The sequence below is a fragment of the Neoarius graeffei genome, chromosome 22, assembly GCF_027579695.1.
Source record: "Neoarius graeffei isolate fNeoGra1 chromosome 22, fNeoGra1.pri, whole genome shotgun sequence".
NCBI lineage: Eukaryota > Metazoa > Chordata > Actinopteri > Siluriformes > Ariidae > Neoarius > Neoarius graeffei.
In genome coordinates this window covers 57,378,826-57,395,744 of record NC_083590.1, presented here as the reverse complement: position 1 = coordinate 57,395,744, position 16,919 = coordinate 57,378,826, and the positions used below count along the sequence as shown (strand labels likewise).

General features: G+C 44.8%; 1 protein-coding gene across 3 annotated transcripts in view; it reads right to left on the bottom strand.

Moving 5' to 3' along the window:
• The window catches only part of LOC132870975 (zinc finger protein 850-like), a 72,175-nt gene that overhangs the window by 25,055 nt on the left and 30,201 nt on the right, over window positions 1-16,919 (bottom strand). Inside the window, exon 2 of one of the 3 annotated variants that reach the window (XM_060905021.1) lies at window positions 9,152-9,323. In XM_060905021.1, the coding sequence (XP_060761004.1) occupies window positions 9,152-9,311 (160 nt within the window). In that variant the 5' untranslated portion in view covers window positions 9,312-9,323. Of the gene's footprint in view, window positions 1-1,485; window positions 1,599-9,151; window positions 9,324-16,919 lie in introns of those variants that run through there. The other 2 variants (XM_060905023.1, XM_060905022.1) reach the window with 2 other exon arrangements.

Below are 16,919 nucleotides of genomic sequence, written 5' to 3'. Positions count from 1 at the left end.
GAAGATGCACACTGCACTTTTCAATGTGTTCCAGACAGTGTGTTGTTCCTGCAAATATGTTGTAACTTGCGCTTGTATAGTTACAATAAAATGGCATGGATAATTAGAATTATATTGTTTGGACTCAGTTTGTCCCATGAATTATCACTATCATCTGATGTACATACAACTCTGATTTTAAGATGCATAATGCGTTTACATTTTTCAGTGAACTATGTAGAATATCGCAATATATCGCAGTATCGTATCGTGACTCAAGTATCGTGATGCGTATCGTATCGTGAGGTCCTTGGCAATACCCACCCCTAATATACAGTATGTGAGTACTGTACAAAGATTACTCAAAGAAAGCTTGCCAGTAAGGTTTACTGAATAGTTGAGATGAGAGGTGTCCATCAGGACTGAGATCACACAGGATAACAAGGTACACAAGTACGAATTTTTTTACTTCCTTGTGGGAGTAAACAAGAGGTCAGGTATGGAGCTTACAGGGCAAAATAAAACAATGTTCATTAACATTACTGTGGCACTGTATGATATATTTGCAGTATTCTTAGGACTTGCCTGGTCAGGCTCATGCTCATTTTAAATTTGGTTACTTGTTTGCTTATCTTCTGGGAAACAGAATATCCTAAATTTGTTATGAAATCACATGCAGGTACAAACAAAATGAACTGTCCACACAGTAAGTAAGTAAGTAAATAAATAGTCCAACACACCTCTCTATTTGAGCTTGCTGACAATTCTGGCATTTCTCGATCTAGGCATTTTTCACCCAATGCCATACATCTCGGATTCAGATTTAATTAAAAGAAAAAAAAATCACTTAGTGGCAATTTAAGCATAACCAATTTGCTGAAGAAGAAACCAGTGGACCCAGAGGAACTCCCGTCAGCGTGGGTGAGAACTTGTAAAACTTCACACAGACAGCAACCCGAGCTTAGAATTGAATCCAAGATCCTGGAGTTGCACCACTGACGGCCCTAAATCCATACACAAATATTTGGACTCCTGTCTCTCACACCCATATGTGCTTAGTGAACATCCCATTCCAGGGTCATGCTGAAGGGCATACTCTTTGGCCCCTATTAAATCGCAGCCGGTTGGGGTCTTCTGCAAGCTCATGCATGTGGGGAAGAGAGCACATAGCACTTTCCTCCAGGTGTGTTTTGCTATCCTGTGATGTAGCATGGGCTGCATTTGTAAAAGAGGAGTATGGCAGTGGGGGTGTGGCCAAGTGTCAGTTTGTGAATGGAGGGCAGGGCTGGGGAAGGTGAGTGGCAAAGTCAATATACCTGTTGTCAAATAATGTTTTCTGCGTGCATGCGTGCGTGCGCGCTGCAGTGATGATGGAGGATAGAAAAGGAGGGGAAGAGCAAAGAGAAGAAAGCTCCCTGGACCAGAACACAACAGTGTGTGTGTTTCCTAAAATTGAGCGAGTGTGAAGCTGAAAAGCCAAAATAAGTGTGTGTGAATATCTCCCACCTGCCGTGCTTCTGTACTCCACCCACATCAGGGACTTGTTACAGTGGTGCTGAAACCCAGAAGTACGGAAGGGAACCACCACATGGAGTCCTCGCCATTCAAAGATCTCATCCATGCCCTCACTACTGCCCAGCAGAACAAGCAGTGATCGCTCTATGGAAAAAGCAAGAACAATGCTTCAAAGTCTTGATGCTGGCCCAGCAGGAAGATCCCCAGGCGTTCTGGCACTTGCTCGCATCGGCAGGGTCCTCGACCGCCACCACAGCAGACCCTCCCTACATCACCCTCACGACAATCTGGAAGCCTTTATAGCACTCTTTGAGCAAGCGGCCAAAGCGTGAGGGTGGCTGGTGTTCTGCTACTGATTGGAGAGGCACAGCTCGCCACCGACAGCCTACTCGTATAAGACGACATGCAGTATACTGGCCGCTCCCCGGAACATTGCCAGTGCTTCCGGACACTGACATGAGAGGAGGCCGGCCGGCCATTTGCATTTGGCCAACAGCTCCGGGATGCCTGCCGGTGATGGCAGAGGGCAGATGACCGCGATGCAGAGGGGATCATCGACCTGGTGACACTGGAACACTTCATTGTGCAACTTCTGAAAGGAATGGCGGAGTGGGTCCAGTGTCATCACCCGGTGTCGCTGGATCAAGCCATCAAGCTGGCGAAGGACCATCTGGAGGCAGTTCCGAAGGCAGGCGGATGAGTCACCTCTTCCCTTTTTCTCTCTCCTCTCCCCTTCCCTTCCCCCAATGAGGAGGTGGAGGCCCATCTTCCCCTTCCATGTCGGACCCCCCCAAGATGAGTGATGCCTTTTACGCCGGTGCAGAGGGGAAGCCTGGACTAGTGTGCTGGCACTGCGGGGAGCCCAGACATCTCCAGAGTCAGTGTTCCGCAATGGAGGTGGGAGCTGTGGTCCGGATCCCCGACACGCCAGAGACCATCGGGCTGGAGCGCATCGTATACCGGTAAGTGTTCAAGGGGATACAGTACATATCACACGTTGGTGGATTCCGGCAGTAATCAGACCTCAATCAAACAAAGGCTGATGCAAGGTGAGGCATTGGGCAAGTGGTGGGGGTTCTGTGTGCACAGGGATATTCACAACTACTCATTAGTGTCCGTCCACATTCTATTTAGGGGAGAAAAGCATAGAAGAAAGGTGCTGGTTAATCCTCGTCTCACCCACCCGCTGATTTTGGGAACTGATTGGCTGAGATTCAAAGGCTTAATGGAACACATAGTAAAGAGTGGGTCCTGCAATAGTACATCACGGGGAGATCCTGGTGTGGCGTTGACTGGGGAAGCAGTCACAGAGCCACACTGCACGAACTGTATGGGTTATTGGGAATTAAATCTATCCGCACCAGCGTCTATCACCCACAAATAGATGGCTTAGTGGAACGATTCAACCAGACACTCAAAAACTTAAATCGGAAATTTGTCAGTGAAGATTGCACATAATTGGGATAAATGGCTCGAGCCACTGTTATTTGCAGTACGAGAGGTCCCGCAAGCCTCCACGGGATTTTCACCATTTGAATTATATGGGCGTAAGCCTCGTGGCATTTTGGATGCGCTGCAAGAAAATTGGGAGGAGGGACCTTCACCTAGTAAAAACAAAATTCAATATGCTCTCGGCCTGCGCACAAAACTCCACATCCTCACACACACACAACCCAAGAGAATTTACAACAGGCACAAGAACATTATGTCTGGCCATACGACAGGGGCACGCGCCTTAGAGATTTCATACCGGGAGACAAAGTACTTGTGTTATTACCCACGTTGAGCTCCAAATTGCCAAGTGGCAAGTGTCCTTTGAGGTCACATGGCGAGTCAGGGACATGGACTGTGAGGTGAGGCAAGCGGATAAGGGCGGGGTACTGCAAATATACCACCTCAATCTGTTAAAACATTGGAACAAGGAGGTCCTTGTTGCATTGGCATTGGTAGTTCCGGAGAAGGCGGACCTGGGGCCAGAGGTAAAAACAAAAATAATGATTCAAACTGCTCCTGTCCCTTGTGGAGACCACCTCCATGGGTGCAAGTATAAAATTTTCAAACACCTGAAGTCTGACAAGGTCAGACGTGCAATGGTGCAGCCATGCGGGGGGGGGGGGGGGGGGGGTTTACAAAGGGAGGTGAGTCCCCCTTAGGGCTCGGAAAAAAATTTAAATTACAAGTTAAAATGGTTGTCTCTCATGCAATCTCATGCAAACATTTATAATATTAATAGTTATATGATTTGCATATTCACATCAAATGTTTAATCAGATCCTCCAGGATTTCACGATGTTGCAATTTGCAACTTCAACGCAAATTCAACCAATCCCCGCAAATTCAGGGCGGTGTTGCAATTATATCCAATCACCGCAACTTTCCCGCAAATTTGACCAATCTTTGGCGTCGTCTTGAGGTGACGTCGACAAACTACCTACCTTCCGCCTTACTTCCGTGTATACGTTCAAGAGAAGCAGCATGTGCTAGTCAGTGTTCATGTAAGCTTAAATTCTGCTACTGAAAGTGTTATGTTTACAGTGAAGGACTGTGTGCACTTTATATTTTTACTTAATACAAGAAATGAATGGATACCAACATTTTTGCCAAAATGGCATTTTATTTTCCATTGTTTAGGCAGCTTCAGCATCATACTGTGAGATTATGTTCAAATTGTTTTTTTTCTTCGATGAAGCCTGAGCCATTTATTTTATCAGTTTATAATTCTTGTTTAATTTAGTCTTCAGGAGAGACTGCCTGCACATAGTACTAGCATTAATAGGTTTTTTCTTACATGAAAGCTGAGGCATTTATATTATATTTTAAGGTAACTTCATGTTGTACTGTGAGGTTCTATGCACTTTAACTTTTGAACCAACAGGTGCAGTTGGATAAGTAAAGCCTATTTTTCTGCATTTTTGTAGTCCTGGTAATCTTTTATATTGGTAAAGTTGTTTATAGGACCATTTCTCAGTGTCTTTGTTTTTTTAATCAATAGTTTTTCAGTAATGACTTAATATTTAACATATCACTCAATCATAAAAAGAGAAAATCGCAACAATTTCTCGCAACTTTCACTTCCTCCCACAATGTAATCGCAACAAAAACCTAAAAAACACTGCAACTTTCATCGCAATTTTTTTGGAAACCCCCCCTGCAACATCAGACATTTTAGCCCACAACAATCACAAAAAAGGCCTGTGAAATCCTGGGGGGACTGATTAATACATTTTATCAATTCATCTGAAATAATCTTTCAAGTACAAGGCTTGATATTTCAAAACATCTCGCAACTACTAATTTAAAATGTTGAAACAACCATTTTTAACATGCTTTTGCTGTGATACCTTTTTTACAATATATACACTGGAATAGCTGTGTTGATTTGGTCGAACAACGTGCTATGTGCGTGAAACATGATATCACACATGTATAACACCATGAAACAACGGGCTAGTCAGGACCGCTTGTCGGTGAGCGGCGTATAAATTGAATGAGGTTTGTGGCAAAGACGAGATGAAAAGATTCGTCTCGTGCAGAGACTGTACCGCGGTAACCCGATAATACGCTGAGAGTAGAGTCAATGATTTTCCGTTTCAAAATCTGGCTTTTTCCGTTTTGGACAATGATAAATTCCGTTTCAATTCCGTTTCACAATTTCAGTTCAAAATTGTTGTGTTTGGCTCCAATTTAGTAATTCTGGCTGGCATAATTTTACTTGGGTTTCAAAGTATTGCATCTCTAGACACAAATGGTCCTTTGCATCATGAAGTCATTCATGAAAAAAATATATAAAAACAATTACACTGACAGTAAACTGATAAATTGCATTAATAAAAAAAAATTGAAGTGGGATCACAGATTGAGACAACTCAAAATATTTTACTTGACATACTGATAACAGATAAATCAAGAAACTAGGATCACCGTTAACTAAAACCCCATCTCATATATATGCAATATAATAGCATATATAATCTCAATATAATATTGAGAGTACTGATAAATTAATAGGGATAAATTAATATTCAGTAATACTTACTGAGCCTGTAATGACAATACTCATAACTGACTGTTTAAAAATATTACTCTATATCCATCTTTTTTAGTACACCACAAACTCATGAAACAATGTTTCCTAACAGAACACAGAACACACTCTCAAACAGACAAGAATAGTTTAACTTTGATTGTAATGACAGTCCTGAATATTCCTTGCAGATCAATCATTGAGCACTCTGAGTACCTAGAAACGCTGCTCGATATTGCCATTATGATAGAGCATCATAAGTTGTTTAGTGTTGGTCTCTATGAGACTGAATCTTCTGTCATTTAGAAGAGGTTTATACATGGAAAAGGAGCGCTCAACGTCCACACTCGCCACTGGTAACCATATGGCATCCTTGGCCACCAGACGCATTCGTTTATTTTTCGCGGTCGCCATTCTGGTTGCGACGCGGGGAGCGAATCTGTAAACAAGCAGCTCATTGGCAAGCGAAGTGTGCCACAAGCCAATCACAATCACCGACAAAGCTGCCTTGACCGGAAAGGCATGTCTGCTTGGGCGTTAGCGGCAGTTACGCAGAAGCCTTCTGCGGCAGTTACACTTTGACACGCGAGCAATGTTACACGATAAAAATTCCGTAATTTCCATCTGTTTTCCGCGATCGCGGAAAATCATTGGCCCTATGAGAGTGAGACAGTGAGGGCCACCCCCCCTCCGAAAATCATAACGGATTTACACGATTTGGAAAAATGACTTTCAGAGGGCGGCACGGTGGTGTAGTGGTTAGCGCTGTCGCCTCACAGCAAAAAGGTCTGGGTTCGAGCCCCATGGCCGACGAGGGCCTTTCTGTGCGGAGTTTGCATGTTCTCCCCGTGTCCGCGTGGGTTTCCTCCGGGTGCTCCGGTTTCCCCCACAGTCCAAAGACATGCAGGTTAGGTTAACTGGTGACTCCAAATTGACCGTAGGTGTGAATGTGTGTGTGAATGGTCGTCTGTGTCAGCCCTGTGATGACCTGGCAACTTGTCCAGGGTGTACCCCGCCTTTCACCCGTAGTCAGCTGGGATAGGCTCCAGCTTGCCTGCGACACTGTAGAACAGGATAAAGCGGCTAGAGATAATGAGATGAGACTTTTTCAGAACCGAAAAAACCGGAGCTTCCGGCACATGCCAGAAAACTTGCACCCATGGATTTAACAAAGGAATATTAGCAGACCCACTTGACTCCTCTATCCTGAGAGAAAACGGCCTTTTCTACACTGTCTGGATTACACGAATTCGTCACGTTTCCTTTTGGGTTATTTGGGGCACTCGCTACATTCCAGCAACTCATGGACAAGATCCTCTGCCCCCACACTCCCTCTGCGTCAGCTTCCCTCAGTGACATCAATATTTATAGCAACGATTGGCTGCGGCACCTCAAAACACTTTAGGGCCATCCTAGAGTTACTGAGGCGTGCAGATCTCACAGCTAACCCGAAAAAGTGTGTAATTGGGTGGGTGGAAGTACGGTATCTGGGTTTCCACTTGGGTCATGGGCAGATGCGTCCCCAAATTGACAAGATTGCAGCCTGCCCGAAACCCAAAAATGAAAAAGGGGGTGAGACAGTTCCGGGGATGGCTGGCTACTATCGTAGGTTCATACCTAATTATTCGGATGTCACCAGCCCTCTGACTGATCTCACTAAAAACGGAGCACCAGATCCAGTCCAGTGGACAGAGCAGTCAACAGGTTTTCACTAAAGGTAAAAGCTGCACAGTGTGTGTTTGGAGAGGGGGGCATTTCTACACTCCCCTAACTTCTCTCTCCCCTTTATTTTGCAGATGGATGCGTCGGACAGAGGGCTGGGGGCCATTTTGTCCCAGAAGGTGGAGAGCGAGGAACATCCCGTGCTGTACATCAGCCACAAAATCTCAATGCATGAAATTAAGTCCAGCACCATCGAAAAGTAGTGCTTGGCCATCAAGTGTGCGGTCCTCACTCTCTGATACTACCTGCTGGGGCACCCTCTCACCCTCTGTTCGGACCACATACCCCTCCAGTGGCTCCAACACATGAAGGATGCCAATGCGCAGATCACCTGTCGGTATCTCGCCCTCCAGCCGTTTAAATTTGAGGTGGTCCACAGGCCAGGGGTGCAGATGATGGTGCCGGAATTCCTGTCCCATGGGGGGGGGGAGGAGTACACTGCAGTCTGGACGGCTCCAGTGAGTTGGGCAGGGGTATGTGGCAGTGAGGGCATGGCCAAGTGTCAGTTTGTGAATGGAGGGCGGGGCCAATGAATGTGAGTGCCAAAGTCATTACACCTATTGTCGATTAATGTTGTGTGTGTTGCAGTGACAGTGGAGGATAGAAAAGGAGGAGGAGAGCAAAGAGAAGAGAGCTCCCTGGACCAGAACACAACTGTGTGCACGCGTGTCCGTGTCCTAAAATCGAGCGATTGTGAAGCTGAAAAGCCAAAATAAACGTGTGTGTGTGTAAATATCATCTCCCGCCTGCCGTGCTTCTGTACTCAATCCACATCATGGACTTGTTACAAGGCATTTGATGGCTTTACATGTCTTGGAGGAATCACGTGTTAGCCTTCACTCACATGGTTAGAGAGACTTGGCAAGTAGGTGGATACTAGCAGGTGACCACATTAGAAAGGAAAATGGGTGGAAGAAAAAAAAACAACTATAATCTTCTAATGTGGTGAAGACATAAAGACATGTTTATTTAACGTTTATGGGAGGAGATCCAGGTATCAGTCATTAAGTTTCCCCATGATGGGAAAGTCTTCAGGACAGAGGAGTTTGTGCTTTCTGGTTTCTCAGTCACACAACCACTTGCATTTTTTTTTTGTCTCAGAAGAAAACACATGAGTGGCTGGAGAGAATGGCAGACATTCTGTAACATTAAATGCAAACAGAAATATTCATTAATAAATTAAAAATGATAATCATAGGCAAATCAGTGCAGTATGAGGTGAATAATACGCTTTGGGCTGTGCTGTTATCTGAAAATAAATCACCCGGCATAGATTTTTATCTAACAGCATGACCCATCGTGTGATATTCCATACTTATTTGGTTCAGGTTAACATCATTGGTTTATAATGACTAATATATTTTCAGGAAATAAATGGGCAGCACGGTGATGTAGTGGTTAGCACTGTCGCCTCACAGCAAGAAGGTTCTGGGATCAAGCCCAGCGGCTGGTGGGGGACCTTTCTGTGTAGAGTTTGTATGTTCTCCCGTGTCTGCATTGGTTTCCTCCAGGTGCTCTGGCTTCCCTCATGGTTCAAAGACATGCAGTTAGGTTAACATGGGATGGCCTTGGGCTGAAGTGCCCAAGAGTGGCGGCACGCATGTACGCAGTGGCTTTGCTCTCCTATGATGAACTAAATTTTGTTGTACATTTGTGCAGCGACAATAAAGGCATTCTATTCTAAATAAATAAAAATCTTTAGTTTCTCTCACTCCTTGCTACCATATTTTACACTCTATAAACAAGGTTCATACTTTATCAATAAAAATATCAAGTTCAATTTTTTGATTAAATTATCAGACTGAGGCTGCATCCCAAATGTACTGTATTGCACTTTTAGTGCACCAGAAAGTGTGGAGGGTAGAATAAACAGTGAGTGTTACTGAGCACCAGAGTGGGCTGATGTCTTACAGAGGTAGTCTTTATTGTCAGGATCTTCCACTTTAACAGAGAGACCATCAGGTGGATTATCGAGGTCGTCTCCATGGTTGTAGATTTTCAGCTCCAGCGTCTCCTCTTTCTTCACACGGACTTCTGACGTCCCTCCATCCCTGGATATCTCGGTTTTCATGTCCTCACACAACTAAAGATCAAAAAACAAATCTGTTAGGGCGGGACGGTATTCATCCCACTCGGGAAGATGCTGCTCTCATTTCTCACAGCGTAGCTCATATTCTCAGTAGAGGCCTAGTTAATCTCTGACAATCCAGAGCCAAGGCCAGGGAGTAGACGAACAGGCTAAACTGACTTTTGTGTCAAGAATAGTGGTAATCCTGAGTCTTTCATCTTTTTTTCCAAATAGAATTACTTCTGTTTTATCTGTGTTCAGCTGAAGAAAATTTTGTGACATTCAGTTGTTGATTTGATCGATACACTGGTAGAGACATTCAAGGGGGGCATAATCATTAGGTGATAAAGCAAAATAAATTTGGGTGTCATCTGCATAGCAGTGATACAAAATTGAATTGTTATTGATAATTTGCCCAAGTGGGAGCATATAAAGGTTGAAAAGTAATGGTCCAAGAATCGACCCCTGGGGGACACCACAGGTCAAGGACATTGACATTGAGGAACAATTTCCCATGGTAACATAGAAGCTTCTATCTTTTAAGTATGAATTTAACCAATTGATAACTTTACCAGTCAATCCAACCCAGTGTTGGATTGAGGCCTAGTTAATCTGTGACAATCCAGAGCCAAGGCCAGGGAGTAGACGAACAGGCTAAACTGACTGTCTGCAAGCTGCACAGAGTCATCACTCAGGGTCCACTATATAGAGACTGTGTTTCCCAAGCTAAACGAAAAACTAGTAGTAACACTCAGAGGTTGTTCTCGTAACTTAGATAATATAAAATTGCATCATACTGACTGTACAGCCACTGCCAGCACCTTTGATCTAAAGGTAGGACTACTAAATATGAGATCTCTTGCATTTAAAGGAACAGTCCACCGTACTTCCATAATGAAATATGTTCTTCTCTGAATTGAGACGAGCTGATCCGTACCTCTCCGAGCTTTGTGCGACCTCCCAGTCAGTCAGACGCGCTGTTACTCCTGTTTGCAATGTAGCTAGGCTCAGCATGGCCAATGGTATTTTTTGGGGCTGTAGTTAGATGCGACCAAACTCTTCCACGTTTTTCCTGTTTACATAGGTTTATATGACCAGTGACATGAAACAAAGTTCAGTTACACAAATTGAAACCTGGCGATTTTCTATGCTATGGAAAGTCCGCACTATAATGACAGGCGTACTAACACCTTCTGCGCGCTTCGACAGCGCATTGATACCTTCACTCGTCTTCGGGCACGGCCAGGCAGGCGAATGCCCTGGTCCGTCCGCCCTGTCTAAAAAAAATGGTACAACTCGAGCCCCATGGTAAAATTGGGATTTTGTCATTTTTCCGCATGAGGCCCATGGTAAAACCACACTTCCAGGAGGGGCTGCCGTCTGCCTCCCAAGCCGGCCGAGAGCGCTCCTCGTCAGGCATGGCCAGGCGGGTGAATGCCCTGGTCTGTCCGCCCTGTCTAAAAAAAAAAATAGTACAACTCCGAGTGAAGGTATCAATGCGCTGTTGAAGCGCGCAGAAGGTGTTAGTATGCCTGTCATTATAGTGCGGACTTTCCATAGCATAGAAAATCGCCACGTTTCAATTTGTGTAACTGAACTTTGTTTCATGCCACTGGTCATATAAACCTATGTAAACAGGAAAAACGTGGAAGAGTTTGGTCGCATCTAACTACAGCCCCAAAAAATACCATTGGCCATGCTGAGCCTAGCTACTAGAGCCCTGCACTCCCGCGGGAGTCCCGCGGGACCCGCCGCAAAGCAGTGCGGCATGGGACAAATTTTGAAAGCTCATTGCGGGCGCAGGCGGGACCGGAAGTGCACATATGCGCGCGCAGGTGGGAGTAGGAGTGCACATATGTGGCGCGGGCGGGAGCGGTGATAAGCTGCAGTCCCGCTAACTAAAAATGTGTTTGAAATAAAATGTATAAATTATTAATTCATGTCTATCATATATAATTTGTGCTGGAGGAACAATTTGGCATTAATAAAAACGTTTTAAGATGCCTAAATTTGCAGAGAGAGTCAGATTGCCAGTGGAATGGCATTTTAAGTTTGCCATTGATCATCCTAACGGGAAATCCTTTGATCACTCTAACGACTCGCAGTTCACACCCAGCTAGCAAGAGAACCATGAGTGAAGTGATTTACGGCTTGCGTTAGTCTACAACTTTAGTCAGAGAGACATGTTACACAGTGACGGTAGGCTTGACTCAATGCTATCCCAGAAATCCTTCCTGTAATATGCAAATTTGGCTGTCCAATCAGAGGCGGCTAAATTTGCATATTACAGGAAGGATTTCTGGGATAGCATTGAGTCAAGCCTACCGTCACTGTGTAACATGTCTCTCTGACTAAAGTTGTAGACTAACTCAAAAAATAAATCAATTCACTTCTCTTACTAGCTCTGCTTTGCAATAAAAAAAAAAAAAGATTGCTACAAAGCAAGCCAATTCACTTTTTTATGCTGATCAGAGAATTGCAATGGTTTCTCATGTGATAAAAATGTGTGATTCGCGATTAAATATTTTAATTGTTTGATAGCACTAATTATTATTAGAGAGAGTACATGCTGAATTCCAAAACAAGGTAAATAATAACATGAGCTGTAGATATTTATGCTAAAATCCATTCGAAGTAGGGGGCGAGGCACCATCACGCTGTGTCAAGACAAGAACTTTCCTGAGAAATAACGCGAACGTCTGCATCATGCGGGATTTGCGGGCGGGAGCGGGACAAAATATGTCAGGCGCGGGCGGGAGCGGGACTGAAAATCATAATTTTTTTGTGGGCGCGAGCGGGAGCGGGACTGAAAATCATAAGTCTTTGCGGGCGCGGGCGGGAGTGGGACTGCACAATATGGGCGCGGGCGGGACTGAAAAATCCGACCCGCGCAGACCTCTACTAGCTACACTGCTAACAGGAGTAACAGCGCGTCTGACTGACTGGGATGTCGCACAAAGCTCGGAGAGGTATGGATCAGCTCGTCTCAATTCAGAGAAGAACATATTTCATTATGGAAGTACGGTGGACTGTTCCTTTAAAGCACTAATTGTTAATGAACTTATTACTGATCAGAAGTTTAATGTACTGTGTTTAAGAGAAACATGGATTAAACCATGCATTAAATGAAACTAGTCCTCCTGGTTACAGTTACGATATACACCAGCCTCACCTAACTGGCAGAAGAGGCGGTGTCGTGGTTATTTATAATGATTATCTCGGCATAACACAACAACCTGGACAGTTAGTATGAAGAACTTCAAACGTATTGAATTCTTGTTATGCATTGCAGTTAAATTAATTTAATTACTGTTTAAAGATTGCATTTGGTACACATCTGCATCGTACCGCAAATCGTCCGGTACAAATATATGTACCATCACACCCCTACAAGATGGTAAACTGGAGTACAGATTGGGCAGCATGGTGGTGTAAGTGGTGAGCACTATCTCACAGCAAGAAGGTTCCAGGTTCGAGCCCAGCGGCCGGCGGGGGCCTTTCTGTGCAGAGTTTGCATGTTCTCCCTGTGTCTGGTGGGTTTCCTCCGGGTGCTCTGGTTTCCCCCACAGTTCAAAGACATGCAGAGAGGTTAATATGGGACGGCCTTGGGCTGAGGTGCCCTTGAGCGAGGCACCGAACTCCCAACTGCTCCCCGGGCACTGTTAGCATGGCTGCCCACTGCTCTGGGTATGTGCATGTGCTCATTGCTCACGTGTGTGCAGGTGTGTGTTCACTGCTTCAGATGGGTTAAATGCAGAGAGGAATTTTACAAGTGTGTGATGAATAAAGTTGTGCTTTCTTCTTTTTCTTTTCACAGCAGGAGGCAGACATAAGAAGCTGTTATCTCCAATCAGCCACACCTGGGGCCTCATTTATAAAACTTTGCGCAGGATTTACACCAGAAGATGGCGTGCGCACGAAACTCAATGTGCGTGCGCACAGAAATATTCTGATTTATAAAACCGTGCGCACGCATGTTCCACGCCAATTTTCCTTTATAAATCACAATCCACTCTAAATTTGCGGCACCTGTGCGTACCTCAAGACACACCCACAATTGTCTATAAATATTCAGCAAAACGCCCTTAATGAACATTGATATCTGTGGACAACATGCCCAAAACAGAAGGAAAGACAAAGAAGCGCAACTTCACCGACTGTGAAGTTGAAGTGCTAGTAGATGAAGTGGAGCAGCGTCGAGCCGTTTTGTTTGGAGGCCATAGTACGGGAGTTACAAATGCGAAAAAAAACGTGTGAATGGCAGCATGTGGCCGATGCGTTCAATTCTGTAGCTTCACAAGGCCGTACTATGGCAGAGGTTTAAAAAAAAAAAATGGTCCGACATAAAGGTGAACGCCAAGAAGAGGATCAAGGCACACCGTCAAAGCATCTGTGCAATGGGCGGGGGGAAGGGGGAGCCGGAGCTCACCCCACTGGATCAAAAACTGGCTGGCATTATAGGGGAAACCCTCCTGAGTGGAGTTGTGCATGAGGAGGAGGGTGACACCGATGCTTGGCCACATGAACCAGCCGAGGACTCGGGTATGTAATTTTTTTTGGTTGTGTATCAAGGAACCACCTTACATTGCACATGTGCCCCCCTTGTTTGAAATGGGTGTGAAATTAATTGAAATGAGTCTTCATCCAGAAAAAGTATTTTATTAGCAAAAAAATTCTCTTGCAGTTGCTGGGTGTGCCAGTGAGGCCAGCAGTGTGTCGGCTGCGGCAGCGGAGGTCCCAAGGACGTCCACGGCCTCCGATGCATGTGCATCCATGCTGAAACCAGCCACCAGCACCCGTATCCTAACAGATTCAGTGCTGCAGGTGCAGCCGGAACATGAGGATGCCGTCCGCGAGGTCACCCGGGAGTTAAAAGAAATTAAAAAATGAGCTGTCTGCATTAAATGCCAGCATTAAAGTATTTTTAAAAAGTAATCATTTGTTTCCAGACCTAATTATTTACAAGCGGTGCATCACCTCCTCACGCTGGTGCACGGTTCCTGCGTTTGGGTGGAATGCCTGGGGATAGGGATCGGGGTCGAGGTCAAGGTTGACCTCTTCAGCTTGCAAAGGCACGTTTTGTAGCTGTGCCACATTGTGCAGCACAGCACAGGCCCTAACAATCCGACAGACCTTTTCGGGTCTGTAACATAGCGCTCCCCCCGTGGCATCCAGACAATGCCATCTGCCCTTCAGGAGCCCGATGGTGCGCTCCACAACAGCGCGCGCCTGGCTGTGGCGCAGGTTGTAAGTGGTCTCCTCAGGCGTTTGGAGGTTCATAAATGGCGTGAGCAGCCACCGTTTCAGCAGATACCCACTGTCACATACAACATAACTGAATGAGTAAAGGGTTGAATATTTAGAAATGGTCCAAGAATGGTTACAAATACTTTCAGGATTTATGCATTAAATCACCTGCACCCAGAAGCCAACCATCGCGCACAGCTCCAGCATCCAGTCTCTGCCCAACGCTGCTATGTCTCAATATAAATGAATCATGGGTTGAACCAGGCCACCGGGCGACAACATTTGTGAGGACCATGTCCGCGTCACATATAACTTGGACATTGAGGGAATGAAAATGCTTCCTGTTAACAAAGGCAAATTCATTTTCACTCGGTGCCCCCATAGCAATATGAGTGCAGTCAATAGCACCGATCACATTTGGGAAATCGGACTTTGCTGCAAATTGCGCCTTTTTATTTGCCTGTTCACCCACCATGTAAGGAAACTTGATGTAGTTTGGTGATAAACCAATTCCACCTCCTAACACTTCTGGCAAAATGCGGCTGAAGGTTGGCTGCGATATCCCAGACCGGTCAGCCAGTTCTCGCTGAAAAGTGCCAGTGGCCGATGCAAAGCCGATGCAAGTCAGCACTTGCAGCGAGACTGGGATGGCATGATTCCAGCGGGTACCTCTCTCCAACGCTGGGCCCAACTCAGCTATCAGGTGTAAAAGGACAGCTCGTGGCAATCTGAATCGGCTCATGAGCCACTCATCGTCATTGACCAACAAAGGTCTCTGAAGACTCGCTCTCTCCTAATACTTCCATTTGCCACATCCTCCAGCAATGCCAAATACGCCATAGTGCATCATAAGACCTACCACGGCAAATCCCTCTTATATACTATTTACAGAGTAGGCAACCTAACAAGCAACATGTGTGATAGCCTAATGATCAATATTGAAAAATGACAACATGCATGAAAGCCATAAGTGGATAATTAACAAAACTTAGCCTACTGCTTATGTTGCAAAAACGTACAACGTATAGCCTATCAATTTGTCTTTATTGCCTTAAATAAGATGTTATTTTTGACAAGTGCACAAAATTAAGGATTATAAATGTTAAGTCAGTCACGTCTTTGATGCGCGATATTATGTTTGTGTTAAACTTCGATTATTGAACCAATTTCGGGTCGTTCTCCCCATTTCCTCCTGAGGTCGCACTTTCCGTGTTTCCCTTTTTTTGTGCGTACGCATGGATCAGAGCTTGCGTGGAGGTGCGCACATTTTACCGTCAAGTTCACTTTTTATAAATACCGAAGCTTGCGTAGAACGTGGCGTACGCATTCTTTTGTGCGTACGCATCGTTTATAAATGAGGCCCCTGGTCCTTTGAGTAGTATCTCACTGGGCTGCGACAGCCCGCAACTAGTTGGAGACACAACCATTGCGATAAAATATGTGAATTAGCGACAATTTTCACTTGGAATCACACTGAATTGATATTCGCATATTTTGAGAGAAATTTTGGTCGCACAAATTTTTTGGACATGTTCAAAATTTCAGCGACGAAGGAGCGACACTTTGCGACTTATGCGAGGAAATTGAGAAGCCCCGCAAATGTTTCAAGACACTTTTGAAGCTCTCTCGCAAATGTCGTTTGCAATTTGTCGTAAGCTGTTGCAGCCCAGTGAGATACTAGCTTTTCCTGGCCAGGTATTTATCATCCCCCTGGACACAGTATCCTCCAGGCCTGTAGAGGGTGCGCACACACTAACACAAAGGGTTAATACTGGCTCCAACATGCATCATTGCTCACAGTGTGGAAAGAGTTTTATGACGCAGAGTCATCTCGAAATACACCAGTACAACCCCGATTCCAAAAAAAGTTGGGACAAAGTACAAATTGTAAATAAAAACGGAATGCAATAATTTACAAATCTCAAAAACTGATATTGTATTCACAATAGAACCTAGACAACATCTCAAACGTCGAAATTGAGACACTTTGAAATTTCATGCCAAATATTGGCTCATTTGAAATTTCATGACAGCAACACATCTCAAAAAAGTTGGGACAGGGGCAAGAAGAGGCTGGAAAAGTTAAAGGTACAAAAAAAGGAACAGCTGGAGGACCAAATTGCAACTCAGGGCTCAAAATTCGTGGTGGTCCGGTCACCCGAGGTGACTTAATTTGCCATTTGGAGGGTAATTCCTGTCACTAGGCAGCCCGGCCGGCTAGTTGAAAATAAAAAATACATATGAAGCGAAGATTCAGACTAGGGCTGTGCGATATATCGAATATACTCGATATATCTCTGAAAATTCTGTGTGAGATACATAAAATTATTATATCGTAACTATCGAGTATTTTATGGTCATCTG